This window comes from Alosa alosa, chromosome 8 (genome assembly GCF_017589495.1).
Source record: "Alosa alosa isolate M-15738 ecotype Scorff River chromosome 8, AALO_Geno_1.1, whole genome shotgun sequence".
Taxonomy (NCBI): Eukaryota; Metazoa; Chordata; class Actinopteri; order Clupeiformes; family Clupeidae; genus Alosa; species Alosa alosa.
Window position 1 is genome coordinate 16,882,576 of NC_063196.1, and position 14,428 is coordinate 16,897,003.

Consider the following 14,428-nt stretch of genomic DNA (forward strand, 5'->3'; position numbering starts at 1 on the left):
TGATGACATAGATGGTGATGATGACAATGAGGGAAACACGGCATAGAAGATGAACGACTGGATGGCTGCGGTGGTCGCCAGGCAACTACAAACACACACACACACATCAGCAGACAGAGACAGAGACACACACACACACACACACACACACACACACACACACCGTCACACACACACCAGGTCAGACAGAACGGCCTCTCGACTTCACCTCCTCAGAGACGCGACGCGATGCACGCACACACACACACACACACACACACACACACACACACCCCTACTGAGGAGCAGCTTGAGACCCCTTAGGGAGGCCATCTCCATATGTCCCCCTGCTGAATCAGCAGATCACTAACTGGATCTGCCTATTAGAATGGATGACCTGACAAGAGGCCATTCAACTGGTCAAGAACAATACTGCTCCGAGGGCCCAAAAGCTGTCAGCACTGCAGCGCTTTGTTTACATGCTATCTAAATCCCCAAATAAACCTACAGCTCTGGGAAAAAATTAAGAGACCACAGCACATTTTCCTGTTGTCATCCTACGATTCGACACATACTGTAACAAGTATTGTAACACACCCTTTTACAAAGTTGCTTAGCTTCACGTTGTTGTTGTTGAGTGGATCTTTCTAACAAAAGCTATTGGGAGCCATATCGGAGTATCAAGAATTAAAACCTCATCACCTACTACGATTTGGATTATTATCCAAGGACAAGGAGGGAACCTGGTGTCCGTGAACGGAACCACTGACTGGGTTTGGGCCCATTGCTTCAGTAGCAGTGGAAGCCTGGTGTTGTTGTTGAGCTACTGCCGGTTTCAGAGGATTTCGGAGTTGTTTTGTTGTTTTTGCTGGATCTTTTTTTGCCCAGAGCACTTAGGACTCCAATACAGGACTGAAACTAACTAATTACACGGCCTTTCATTGTGGGGATAATTAGCATGTTTTGGGGAGAAACAGGGAAATATTGTGTGTGTGTGTGTGAAATATGAGATTGGGTAAACATGTTGTTGTTGATTCTTATTGTAATACTGAAATGTGAAATAATCATGTGTAAGACAAAACAGTAGCCAAACTTAACATGAAAATCAACTCTGAGGAAATAATTGTCAATTGAAAGACAGCTTTTATTTTATGCACAATAATGGCTGATTGTTATAATACACACAACTATCCGTCATTGTAACAGAACCCAACACCTTAACTAAACCATACTCATATCCTTGAAGCAAAACTGCCTAAAGCCTAATATTCACTTAGGGTACGTACAGTTAAAGGCAATAGCAACAGCTAGAGCAAGGCCACTGCAGTTTGATTCTCTGGCTCATAATAGGATAACTGACCTGGCGTCAGTTTATCTGACCAACACTTGTTGAGGGGGCTCAGATCTGGGCACTGACCATCTGGTCCTGGACCAGCGTTTCCAATTCGACATGCACCTCACACCTCAGCAGTTCTGGCCTTGTTTTTCAAAGTGTAACCAAGACAGCTGTTCCCGCGGGAACAAGGCCTTGTAGCATACAGCAGAGTCAGCACAGCGTTAACACCTCAGCAACACCTCACCCCCCACCCCCACCCCAGCACTTCTCTACCTACACTGACTACAGAACTAGGGCTCACGCACAAGCCTTTTATTCCACTCTGGGACAGCGTAAGAGGTGATTCATCATCATAAATTACCATTTTACTGCCGGAGACATGGCGCGGTTGACACATAATAAATAAGAGTAACATTTATAGCCGTGATCCGCCGCCTAATGCGTTTAGTAGGAAGAAGCCATTAGGTGGCTCTACTTAATAAATAAAAGTCGAAGGTGCCGCAATGACTGTGCAGCACGGAATAAAACGCAAAATACATACATCTGGAGGAGAGTTTTAAAAAAAAAACCTGACCTGCGCAAAGACATAAAAGCCGTTCGAAATAAAACGGCACCTGCACACAATCCAGCTGCCTGGAGAGTGGTACACAAGGTCAGCTTCAAAGCACCGCGGTGTTTGTACATGTTTGTTCTCTAATGCCTGAGCACAGAGGCAGCCGATGTCTCTATTCTGTGTGGTCTCCCAGGTACAAGAGTAGGGATGTGCAAATCAGCAGAGCCAGGTGGCCAAGGACAAGACACAAAGATGGCCTGCACCTTGTGGGACAACATTATAACATCGCCGGTCTTGTAATGAAGTACCGATTATTGAGTGATTTAGAGGTTAAACCATTTTCAAATATGGAAGATATTAGCTGAAAAGCAAAACGTATAATCCTACAAGAGAGGTTAGTCACAGAATGGTGTTTGTGTCGGGGTCCATGTTTTTGTGTGTGTGCACTTCCACATGGGCTGCATCGCATTCAACAGAATGTGATGCACATCTGTGTGTGTGTGTGTGTGTGTGTGTGCAAGCTGCACTTGATGAGGTGTCACTTTGTGTATGTGTGTGTGTGTGTGTGTGTGTGTGTGTGTGTGTGTGTGCAAGCTGCACTTTATGTGTGTGTATGTGTGTGTGTGTGTGTGTGTGTGTGTATGTAAGCTGCACTTGATGAGGTGTCACTTTGTGTGTGTGTGTGTGTGAGTGTCTCACCAGGCAGAGGATAAGGCGATCCAGTGTGACGATGTTGTACTTCCACACCATGTCGTTGAGGATCTCAATGCACTTGTTCAGCTGCTGGCCTCCGGCTGACGTGGAGAACTCGTACACCAGGAAGTCGGCAAACGTCCGCACGTGGGCTACCAGGGCGCGCGCACCAATCCGCTCCAGCACCCTGCCGACGACGCCAAAAAAAAGACAAAGGCTTTTATTGACCTATCGACCTACTGTAGGATGTAGGAAATCTAAATGTTGGTGCAGTATGTTGGTGCTGCTAATGCATTACAACAACATTTTTCTGTATCGAAAAAGGTATATTTACGAGCCGGACAGAACTGCATAATTAACTCTGGTAGCCTCTCGTTACCCCTCATGCAGACACGCTAAGGAAGGATCTTACTTGTTCCCAAATCAATATGAGCATCTGCTGCTTTTGCTCCATAAAGTTCTCTTCATGAAACATTTGAAACCAGCACTTAAAATGAAAATGCTTTGCTTCAATACATACACCACATAAATGCTTAGTCCGACAAACTTGGGACATAATTCAAGCCGTTAAACCTAGTAATTAGCCATCCAAATGCTTGCATGATTAGCGTGTGATTAAACCCACTCTTAAGCAGTCCATTTTAAAGCAGAACAATTCGCTTTTGGCGAAAACATCGTTTGGCAAACTGTCGACAATTGAAAGACATCCGAGAACTGTGGAGTCTGGGCCCTTTCTGAAAGCAATCTCGCAGCAACAAGGAAGAGAGCTGTTAGCTGTCAACCTCTCCTCTCCGTTTAAGCAGCTTCTAAACGACTCCCACTGGCTGTAACCTGAAGACCTTGACTTTGGCGACACAGTCAGTGCACTGCAGAGACAGCAGGCTGTTGGCAATGGCCCCGGGGGCAGGCCTGTCCGCCGCTGGAGGACTGCTGTCCCTCTGCTTGTGCGGGTCAGGCCCTTTGGTCAGTTTTTGGATGTCGCTGAAGGTGCTGAAGGACTGCTGTCTAGGGCTGCACGATTTGGAGAAAATATCCGATTGCGATTTTTCTGACAGATATTGGGATTTGCGATATGATTTTATAATGTCAATTAATTGATTCAATTAATTAAATCGTTTATTTCAATTAAGTCAATTCATTGATTCCAAATGTCTCTTAAATTTGTGCCACCCCTGATTGGTGAGCACACCTGGTGCACAAGAAGCATAGCACCCCAACCGACTATGAAGCTCACCAATCAGAATTTCTGTGCTCCTCACACACTACACACACCCCCACCAACCAGAAGTGGCATAGTCAAGGAGGATGAAAAGAATATAAAAAAAGTCAAGAAAAGTGACAAAATTAACTGCACGATTATTTGTAGCTTTGGCGATTAGGTAATTGTGTTGGTTCATATTGCGATTACTATTGCGATAATTGTGCAGCCCTACACTGCACTGAACCCTCTTCTGTCTGGCCCCCCCCCCCCGCGACTCCTTTGCCCCCCCCCCGAAGTCTGCATGCAGAGCTGTTTGACCACCTGCCAGAGCCGATGCAGAAGTGGTGCAGAGTTGACCTCTCCTGAGTCTTTCTTAAAAGCTTTGATGGGGAAAAAAAGAAAGGGACCTGTGCCATTCAACGTCAGAATGGCCCTTGACAAAACGTCTGTGTTTATTATGGAGGGAAATGGAACCCAGATTACTACCCATATATGACAGGGTGAGCGGAGAATGTGTGTGTGTGTGTGTGTGTGTGTGGGGGGGGGGGGGGGGGTCTGTCAGGGATGTACAAACAAAAGAGAAACAGAGACAGAAGAGCAACAGAGACAGGCGGACAAGACATTATGATAGAGAGAAGCAGCAGCACCCTGAGATGTGAGGCGTTCCACTGGGCTATTTTCATTCCTCTCCCTCTCTCTGTGTGTGGGTGTGTGTGTGTGTGGGTGTGTGGGTGTGTGTGTGTGTGTGTGTGGGTGTGTGTGGGTGGGCAATAGAGAGTGGGAGAGAATGAGAGCGAGAAAGAGAGGGAAGCAAATATAGAGAGAGAGAAAGACAGAAGTAGATGAAGCCAGGAGAGAAGTAGAGAAGCCGGGAGAGAGGCCGAGTCAGACAAAAGGAGAGACAGAGGAGAAAAACATAGCTAAGAGAGAGATGCAAACAAGGGCGTGTGTGTTCTGCGGCTAGAGCAAGGCTGATAGTGTGTGAAAACGAGTCATTTGAGCATTTAAGAACTTGTATGGCGCTTCTCCTCTGGAGAGTTACATAAACGCAGGCGAGTCAGAGGATCTGAGGAGAGCCCTGGGTAATGTGCTGATGCTGCTGATGCGCACACACACACACATATATAAAGAAATATCCATACACACACACACACACACACACACAGAAATGGCAGATATATAAAGAAATAGCCATGTGTATACACACACGCACACACACACGGCACATATATAAAGAAAAAGCCATGTGTACACACACACACACACACACACACACACACACACACACGTTCACATACAGATAGAAATAAAACAGCACATGAATATGGCTTACACCCAGGCTCAACAGTATTGAACTACAATTGAGGCTCAGAGAATGAGAGAGAGATAGATAAAGAGAGAGAGAGAGAGAGAGAGAGAGAGAGAGAGAGAGAGAGAGAGAGAGAAAAAAGTGAGAAAATAAGAGACCATAAGACAGACTGAGGAAAAAAGGAACCAAAACAGGAAGAGCGATAGCAACATAGAAAAAGAAAAAGGAAAACGTTCACAAGTTCAGAGACAAGCTCAGAAACCACGGTGCAACAAAAGCAGAGCAGAAAGCCAGGCGAGCAGGCAAGCAGGCAGGGAGGCACAGAGGGAGAGAACTAGGGCCGAGGCAACAGCACAGACGGCACTAGTGCCACTGTGTGTCAGTGGAGCAGTCAGTGGTGAAGCTCAACATCACACAGCAAGTCAACAGCAACAGCAAGTCAACATCAGCAACAGCAACAGCAAGTCAACATCAGCAACAGCAAGTCAACATCAGCCTGCACTGACACAGACCCCACCATCAACACAACACGGAGAGGAGGGGGGTATCGCAGAGGCGGACTGCAGATACTGACGGCCTGTCAACTCCCAGCCAACCCACACACATACCCACACACAAACAACACACACACACACACACACACACACACACACACACACACACACAGACACAGACACGCGCATGCACGCACACACAGACACAGACACGCATGCACGCACACCGCAGGCTGCTGTGAGAGCCCGTGGCCTGGGCCTTTTGGTCACCCGGGTCCTCCTCGTGATCCGGGCGAATGACAAGCGGGTTCAGTGAGGAAGCGGGTCAGACCGTTCACAGGCACACAACTGCTCTTTGTCAGCCGGGGGAAGGCAGCTGGGCTCGCTGTCCCCGCCATCTCTCTCTCCCGGGCTGTCATCATCTCCCTCCTTTCCTCGCTCTTTCTCTAGCTCCCTCGGTTTCTTTCTTTCTTTCACACACTCTCATGTGCACTCTTTCTCTCTTTCTCTCTCTCTCTCCATTCTGCTTGTGCTTTTCCTCAACTCTGACATTTACAGCTCAGTTTAGACTACTAAAGGGGAGAGATGTCAGCAGTGCTTAGCCTGCGGTAAATGATTGTTTGTGTGTGTGTGTGTAAGAGAGGGATAGTGTGTGCGTGTGCATGTGTGCGTGTGCATGTGTGTGTGTGTGTGTGTGTGTGTGTGTGTGTGTGTGTGTGAGTGAGAGAGAGCACAAAGCACAAAGATCCTTATTCCAAGAAAGAAAAATGCAGAGCCGGCTGGGTAACATCATTCTGATTCAACACTCTCAGACAACAGGAAATAAGTTTACGGTTGCCCACAATTTACACTGTCTCAGGTTTTAGTCTGGGTTCTTTTTCTCTTTCTGAGACACACACACACACAGACACACACGTCATGTCTACTCTACCTCCAGGCTGGATTAGTTTAGTGCATTTCTTACACATGTGCCGCTTCCCCCATTTTGACCAAATGTTCCCATGGTTGTCTCCAGATGTATGTTGTAATTCCCTCATTCTCAACGTGGGGGCCACACAGGGGGCCTCAACAATTTGGAAAACATTTTACCATCCTCTACATTACACTACATTGATACAGGTACAGTGATGGCCAAAAGTATTGGCATCCATGCTAAAGTTGACTGAAAAGAGGAATATAAAATCATCTTTTGGAAATTGATCTTAATGCCTTAAGTGAAAAATGAGGAAATATCAAACCCTTAAGGACACCCCTATGTTAAATTCCCATAGAGACAGGCAGATTTTTATTTTTAAAGGCCACATCATCACATACCCTTCACCATACCTAGAGATTGGCATGGGTGTTATTTCAGTTAGCCTATTAGCTGGTTTGGACTTGCATTGAGCTCAATGAGCATCAAACCAGCTAATAGGCTAACTGAAATAACACCCATGCCAACTTCTAGGTATGGTGAAGGGTATGTGATGATGTGGGGCTATTTTAATTCCAAAGGCCAAGGTAACTTTATCAGGATGCACAGTATTCTGGATCCATGAAATAACTGGCCTTTAAAAATAAAAATCTGCCTGTCTCTATGGGAATTTAACATAGGGGTGGGAATACTTACGACCCCTGTATTTTAAGGAAGAACATTTATTTATTTATGATACATTATTCATTCACTAAGAAAATTGGTGTCCTTAAAGGTTAGATATTTCCTCATTTTTCACTTAAGGCATTAAGATCAATTTCCAAAAGATGATTTTATATTCATCTTTTCAGTCAACTTTAGCATGGGTGCCAATACTTTTGGCCATCACTGTACACTGAACAGGTGAACTGACAATATATTTACTCGTATGATTCTTTCATAGGGAAACACAGCTAAATTGTTCTCGCACAATGTGCTACCTGCTGCCTACCTCTCAATTCGAGAGAAAGGTGTACCTGCATGCTGTTGAGTAACATGACGGCTAGGCTACAGACCGCTGGAGATCTATGCATGCCCCCCCCCCCCTTTCTATGCCCAGCTGACTTGAATGCAAACACAGCATGAACATTCCAGACGGAACAGACCCAGCTCTCTACATAAACTCCACTTGGCCTGAATGAATGGCATTAGTTCTGATCTTGGTTCCTAGGCTAGGCTTCCCGTTTTAGACTGTAAGGAAAGACACATAATCTCAGCTGCACCCATCTCTTGCTGTAAACAAATAGTACACAGTCCTAGGACACAGACATAGGACATCCCCAGCCCCCCATCTCTTGCTAAGGGGCATCTACACTAGGATCTACAGTCTCAGGCTATGTCAACATGTCAATTTTTGTATGCATTTTGGCCTTTCGTTAGCACGAAAACTTTGTTTTGTGTCACGGCTATTTTTGTGCATCTATGTGGACGGAATTCTTTTAAAATACGGAAGAAAAATATCAGTTTTTTTTTTTTTAATACCCTGTGTGGACCAAGCCTCAGCTACCCCCTTCTCCTGCTGTAGAATACTTAGGAGGACCCATGGTCCAAACTGCCCCCCTCTCCCTCGGCACTGTGGTCACCTGAAGCCAATCTGGTGGATGTGGTCAGTCTCCAGCAGCATCTTCCAGAGCAGGCAGAGGAAGAGTGGGGGTGAGCCCTGCATGGAGAAGTGCGTGATGACGTCGTTCTCGTTGGTCATGGACTTCCACTTGCGGTACTCCTCCTCCACGTTCTTCTTCAGGTTGAAGCGGCTCTCCTGGGGAACGTTGTTCTGCTTAAAGAACGCCTGAAAGGGTAGAAGAAAAAAAAACCCGGGAGAAAGGGAGAAAGAACGCAAGAAGGAGAAAGACAACAAATCAGAGAAGCTCAAAAGGCCCTTTTGTACGAAGCCAGGGGGAAAAAGTGAAATCAAGGAAAAGAAAAAGAAACGAAAGCCCAAGAAAACAAACGGATAAAAACAAACCGGCAGACGGCATCTAGAGCGATGTCTCCAGACCCCCTGACGGCGTCTGTTTGGATAGCAGCTTGTCCAAAGGGAGCACATTTCAAAACCCATGAATCAACTTTTGTTCCACAGTTAACTGTCAAGGAAAGGTTTAATGTCGGTCTAATGGGATACACAGTCTTAATACTTCTGTAGAAACAGAATGGATCCCTTAAAAACAAACACATATATCAATGTAAAAAAAAAACATGTATTACTAAGAAGAAAAAAAACATGCACTGGGACCGTTTCCCATGCACATATCAGCTAACGTGCAGATTTAAACATGGGGCAAAATATGGGACAGAGCAGTAAAGGTTACTATGGGCTACTATAACCCATGATGCATTAGGCAGCTAAGCACTGCAGTGTTTCCCACAGAATTTAATTCTATTTGTGGTGGTAGGTTTGCAGAATTAACTTGAATGCAAAAGTATTTAACAAATTAGCGCAGCGGGGTTATGATGCTAACACGATTTAAGCACAATTTAGCCTTCTAGTCATCTTCTATGCCTTGCAGGATTGTTAATGTTGCCTTTAAACATGCATGTAGGTTCGTTGAGAGACTTCCATCCAATTAAAATAGTACAACACATTGATAATCATTGTGTGGTGGTCAATGTTGATATTGTGGTGGGCCGCCACAAATAAGTCAATGTATGAGACACACTGCACTGGTTTAAAACAAACATACTGTAACTTCCATATCCAGGTCCACATACAGTACCATTTAGAGTTTACACAGTGCTTATCTTTCTTTGTTCTATCACATACCTAACCTATCTGTATAGCACATAAGTTACACCTCAAGGGCATGCAAGAGATGCTCACAAAGTTCAACATACAAAAGTACGCATAGCAGCACGCAACAAGTGCTCTAAGTCAAGACAACAACATCCTGTTGGCCGAGAAGTTTTAGAATTTGGGATTTGTGGAGGGCAGTGAGGGCCCGTACATGCACAAGATCGTTTAGGCCACATTGCCAAGGCATCCAAAATTGTCTAACCAATTGTGGAATCAGGCTGAAAAACACATCAGGCTGGGTCAAAATCGCCCTTTATGCAGAGCAGAGGCAGCAACTGTTCCTTTGAAGTCTATGGCCATAGCTCAGAATTTTACCACATATAATAAGATCTTGGTTCTACAGAGTTAGGAATTATGAATTTTGTGCATGTTTTCATGATCCTCAAACCCTTCTGAACATTTCAGGTACATTTTTAGAATTTTTGAGAATTCCAGTCTGGAGAAAATCGACCTTATATCAGGTGTTAGCCTGTTATTTATTCTGCTGCCGTTGGCCGGTTGCTACGTACGCTCATCAAGACGTCAATGACACGCCTCTTTATGCAGACAGGACTCGATCCCCATTTCGCGCCCATAGACATGAACTATGAAGAACTATCTTGCTCCGCCTTAACAATCTTTGACGCTACCGCCGCCGCCTCCTCCCCCCCCAGACGTACCTGCAGCGGGGCGGGGAAGCAGCTGAGGGTGTGTGAAGCCCAGTTGTGAGGCGTGAAATTCATGATGGTCTGCAGGATGTCCTTGCACCACGTGCCCTGGATGGAGTCTGAACCTGTGAAAAAATCTGCATGATGGGACACACACACACACAAACACAAACACAATAATAGGAGGTGTTAATGGCAACATTTGCAAACAACTACATGAATAAGCAAGTGAATGACCATAAAAATGACTGATTCTATTATCCAACTGTATCAATGCCACTGATAAATGGTGCATGAGCTGGAAGGTGGCATGAAAACAGTGATTGCGTGCGAGACTAGACACAGCTGTCTGGCAGCTCCAGACCACAAGCTCTGCTCACAGGCGACACAGCCCTCCAGGTTTGATGTGGTGAGGCTCATGACAGTGGGAGCAGAGTGTTGGTGTGGAGAGAGAGAGTGAGAGCGAGAGCGAGAGCGAGAGAGAGAGAGAGAGAGATGAGTGGGTGAGAGGGAGGAGGTCTAGAAGCAATAGACAACTGCAGAAGCAAACCCCAGAGCCACCACATGCCAACCGACACGTCTCGTCATTGCTTGCTCCACTAGCCTGCACTGTCCATTTCATCTTTAATACTAGCACTTCCTTTACAGGAGCTGGAATAGGGAAAAAGACACATCTAGCTTGTGCAGTTTTGTCTTTCAGCAGTAAAGCCTAGCATGCAGCCACACCAGAACTCACCGACAAGCTCATTAAATTGTCTGGATCACACAAACTAAAGCATGTAGACCAGCTAGGAAGGCAAGGCCATGACTATCTGGTTAAAGAGAGAGAAAGGCAGGGAGTGAAACAGAGGACATGGAGAGAGCTGAAGCGTGTGTGTGTGTGTGTGTGTGTGTGTGTGCGTGCGCGCCTGAGACCTGTGACATGCGTGGCTCTGGCTAGGGTGAGGATGAGGGCTCGGTTCAGCTCCTCTGATTCGGCTGACAGAACCGTCTTGGGGTCACTCAGGAAACGAGTGAACTGCGGTTGGACTTCAGAGCTCCCCAGCGCCGTGATCAACCTCAATGCAGTGCTCTCCACACTGTCAACACAATCAACAAATAGATCAGTATGAATGAAATAGAACATCATTAATCAACAACTGCAAAAACAAACAAACACACGTAGAGGTACCATTATACATAGATAAACACACACATATGTGCGAACATACACACACAAATAGACAGACATGACACAGGAGTGCACATACAAGCACACACAGATAAAAAAAAAAAAGCCTTCCCCCATCCCACACAAACAGGCACATTCACACATGGAAGCCATCCCACACACACACACACAGTTGTCGGTCTCTTCCCAAAATGGTAAAATGGGCACTAGAAAATAAACGCTGTTGACGGTCAACCTGCATTGTTCAACAGCTTCCATTTCTGCGCCATCCTCCTACTTATACAGTAGAACAAATCCTGACCTTGGTCCAACTTCCTGACCGTGGTAAATATTTATGACGAGGTGAGAAGTCGAGGGATCATTTCTCAGGCCCAGATGTTTTTGATGTTGGGTTGGCAGCCACTAAAAGCAGCCAGGCATCCTCCAGTGTCTTCAGGCCTGACCTCAAACTGCAGCTTAGTGAATGATAATGAGTCTATGGCCGATGCGGCTGTAACCTTGGCCCAACAAACTTAAGCGATCAAATCAAACATAATTACCATTATGTGAATCTCATTTTCTCCAGCACCTGAGAAACAGTACAAGGGTGTGTGCGTATGAGCACATTTTCTGTCCTCTAAGCACAGTTGGCTTCGATGACATTCTGCACAAATTCTGTATCATATCTGCTGCAGGTGTGTTGTTACAAAAGAAAAAGCTGTGAAGTGTATTAGTGCTGGGCGGTATGACCAAAAATGTATATCACAGTATTTTTCTAAATTCTTACGGTTTCACGGTATATGACAGTATTTTTTTCCCATGCATAATCAGATGTTCACAGCATTTTCTACAGGTTGAGAGAGGAATTGCTGCAGTACATTGACTAAGGATGGTCTATTTTACTGTCATGATGTAGAATAACTTCACACTAGTGGTAATGCAGTTTTGCATGGCCCCAGAAAATGATGCTGTTTACAAAGAGCCACTCATGATTCTAATGAAGAATCTAATCAGAATGCAAAGACAATTGCAGTCAAAATACAGAACTTTTACTGTGCAAATTTCACAAACATCTTATATAACCAATAAAACGTATAAAACCAATACAAAAAGTAGTGCAACTTGCAATACTTATACTTTTTATTTATCCAATTTAAAATAAAACCTCTCTGCTAATATGCTAACTCTGTCAAATAGGCCTATCAGAAACATGCCTTATTGTTATTGTGCGGTTTACATGACGTTAGTGGTAGGCTAATGTTAACTTCATGTGGATGTGGATGTCTTGTTAGCCTGCCATGAGCTTCGGGTTCGGTTCGCTAGGGGCAAACATTAACAAAAGTTCGTTTTGGTGCACTGATGACAGTCAGGATCATTTCTAACTAGCCAGCTAGAATTGCTCAGTGCATGTCTATAACATGCTTTACTTGCTACCTGGATAATTTCAGCGAATATTCTTAAGGTGAGATGAATGATAATCTCATTAAACTTCACTGTGTTCGGTGGGTTGCTAACTAACGACATCACCTACTAGCCAGCTAGTTACAGCTGTTGAACAATCTCAATAGAATTTTCGTGAAGGTAAATCCCTTTCAATGCAGTACCCCTTAACGTTTTTCCTTAACTAAAGAAACAATTTAAGGTATTCTGTGCAACATCCTTAAATAAACCCCTTATCTAAGGAGAAATGAAGCCTTACGCGACAGTGTTTACCCTCACTATGCTTCACAGTGGCACCATGCGTGCGTGTCAAAACAGTCCCGTCTGAAACACTGTCGCGTGGCGCAGCGTTTCAAATGTTGTGTAATCAAATACACCGGTATGGCGGTATATTAAAAATTCATATCATAACGAAAATATACACCGGTATACGGTGTGAACCGGTATACCGCCCAGCACTAAAGTGTATGTTGCAGTGTGTGTGTGTGTGTGTGTGTGTGTGTGAATATATGTGTTTGTGTGTGGGCAAATCTGTGGGGCTAAAATAAGTCCTTGACTAGACGCAACACAGAAGATAATTACACGGAAGAAAAGTTGTTTGGTTAACAGAATTTCATTTTGGATAAATACTGCTCATCATGAGGCAAAACAATGAAGTGTGTGTGTGTGTGCGCGTGTGCGTGCTTGTGTGTGCGTGTGTTCTTGTGGCAGTGTGTGTGTGTGTGTGTGTGTGTGTGTGTGTGTGTGTGTGTGTGTGTGTGTGTGTGTGTGTGCGTGTGTGTTTGAGTGTGTATGTGTGTGTTGTGTGTGTGTGTGTGTGTGCTTGTGTGAGTGCGTGTGTGTTGTTTGTGTGTGTGTGTGTGAGTGTGTGCGTGCGTGCGTGCGTGCGTGCGTCGTGTGAGCGTGCGTGCGCCTCCTCACCAGAGGTGAAGCTGGTTCTGGTTGGTCTGGGGCACGGCGGCCAGTGAGTGCAGGTGGCTGAGCAGCTGCACGCGGTAGTGGGGCTGGATGTGGTGCATGCGGTAGCTGAACATCTCCAGCAGCGTGTGCAGGATGCCCCAGGCGTGCGACTTGAACACGTTGGGCAGGAGCTGGCCTTTAGGGGAGGAAGGGGGGGGCAGAACAGACAGACGACATGAGCACACACACTGCTGACGCAAGCAGATGGAAATGAACAGCCACTTTAAAATATGCGTCAATCCTGGCCTCACAGACATGAAAGCAGTGGGAAATGAGTTTGGGCTTTTAATGAATTGCTCCCCGCGCATTCATCTGAAGAATTAATGAATGACAAACATTTTCTTTCTTTCTTTCTCTCTCTCTCTCTCTCTCTCTCTCTGGGTCAGGGCGACATGCAGACAGACGCAATTCAAACAAACGGCTGAACTGTATAAATATTGGTTTCTTCGTACTGATTCAGCCAAAGCACTAGCACAAAGATCTGCAGCTCTGGCTAATTTGCATGATTGTCCTATTATGGGACCTATTAAGCGCCACCACTTAAGCTAAATCTGGCCCAGTTCCTATTAGGGCTTTTTTTAAAATACAATTTGGGCTTTTATACCTTTAATTTGATAAGACACTGAAGGAAGTGACAGGAAGCAAGTGGGAGAGACAGATGGGGTGGGATTAGGAAATTACCCGGGTCGGACTCGAACCCCGGTCCCCATGGACAGGTGGACCCAAGTGAGCCACAGCGCCCCCCACAACTAGCTTTTGTGACCCGAGTAACTTGAGACCTGAGTGGTCGAAACGTTGTGATTGTACAATCACCTTGGGAGCAAAGAGGACAGTGTGGATATATATTTTTTTTTCTTTTTCCTTTGCATCGGTCAGTATCCGGCACCTGTTATATAGATGCACGTGCATTCTTACATTATGTC

At 45.3% G+C, this 14,428-nt stretch overlaps 1 protein-coding gene across 1 annotated transcript in view; it reads right to left on the minus strand.

The window, feature by feature from the left end:
* med23 (mediator complex subunit 23) overlaps positions 1-14,428 on the minus strand; it is a 51,433-nt gene that overhangs the window by 17,135 nt on the left and 19,870 nt on the right. Inside the window, exons 17-21 of the mRNA XM_048250599.1 lie at positions 13,467-13,641; positions 10,871-11,034; positions 9,968-10,092; positions 8,101-8,306; positions 2,568-2,748 (exon numbers count right to left, since the gene is read on the minus strand). Of these exons, the coding sequence (XP_048106556.1) occupies positions 2,568-2,748; positions 8,101-8,306; positions 9,968-10,092; positions 10,871-11,034; positions 13,467-13,641 (851 nt within the window). The remainder of the gene's footprint in view (positions 1-2,567; positions 2,749-8,100; positions 8,307-9,967; positions 10,093-10,870; positions 11,035-13,466; positions 13,642-14,428) is intronic.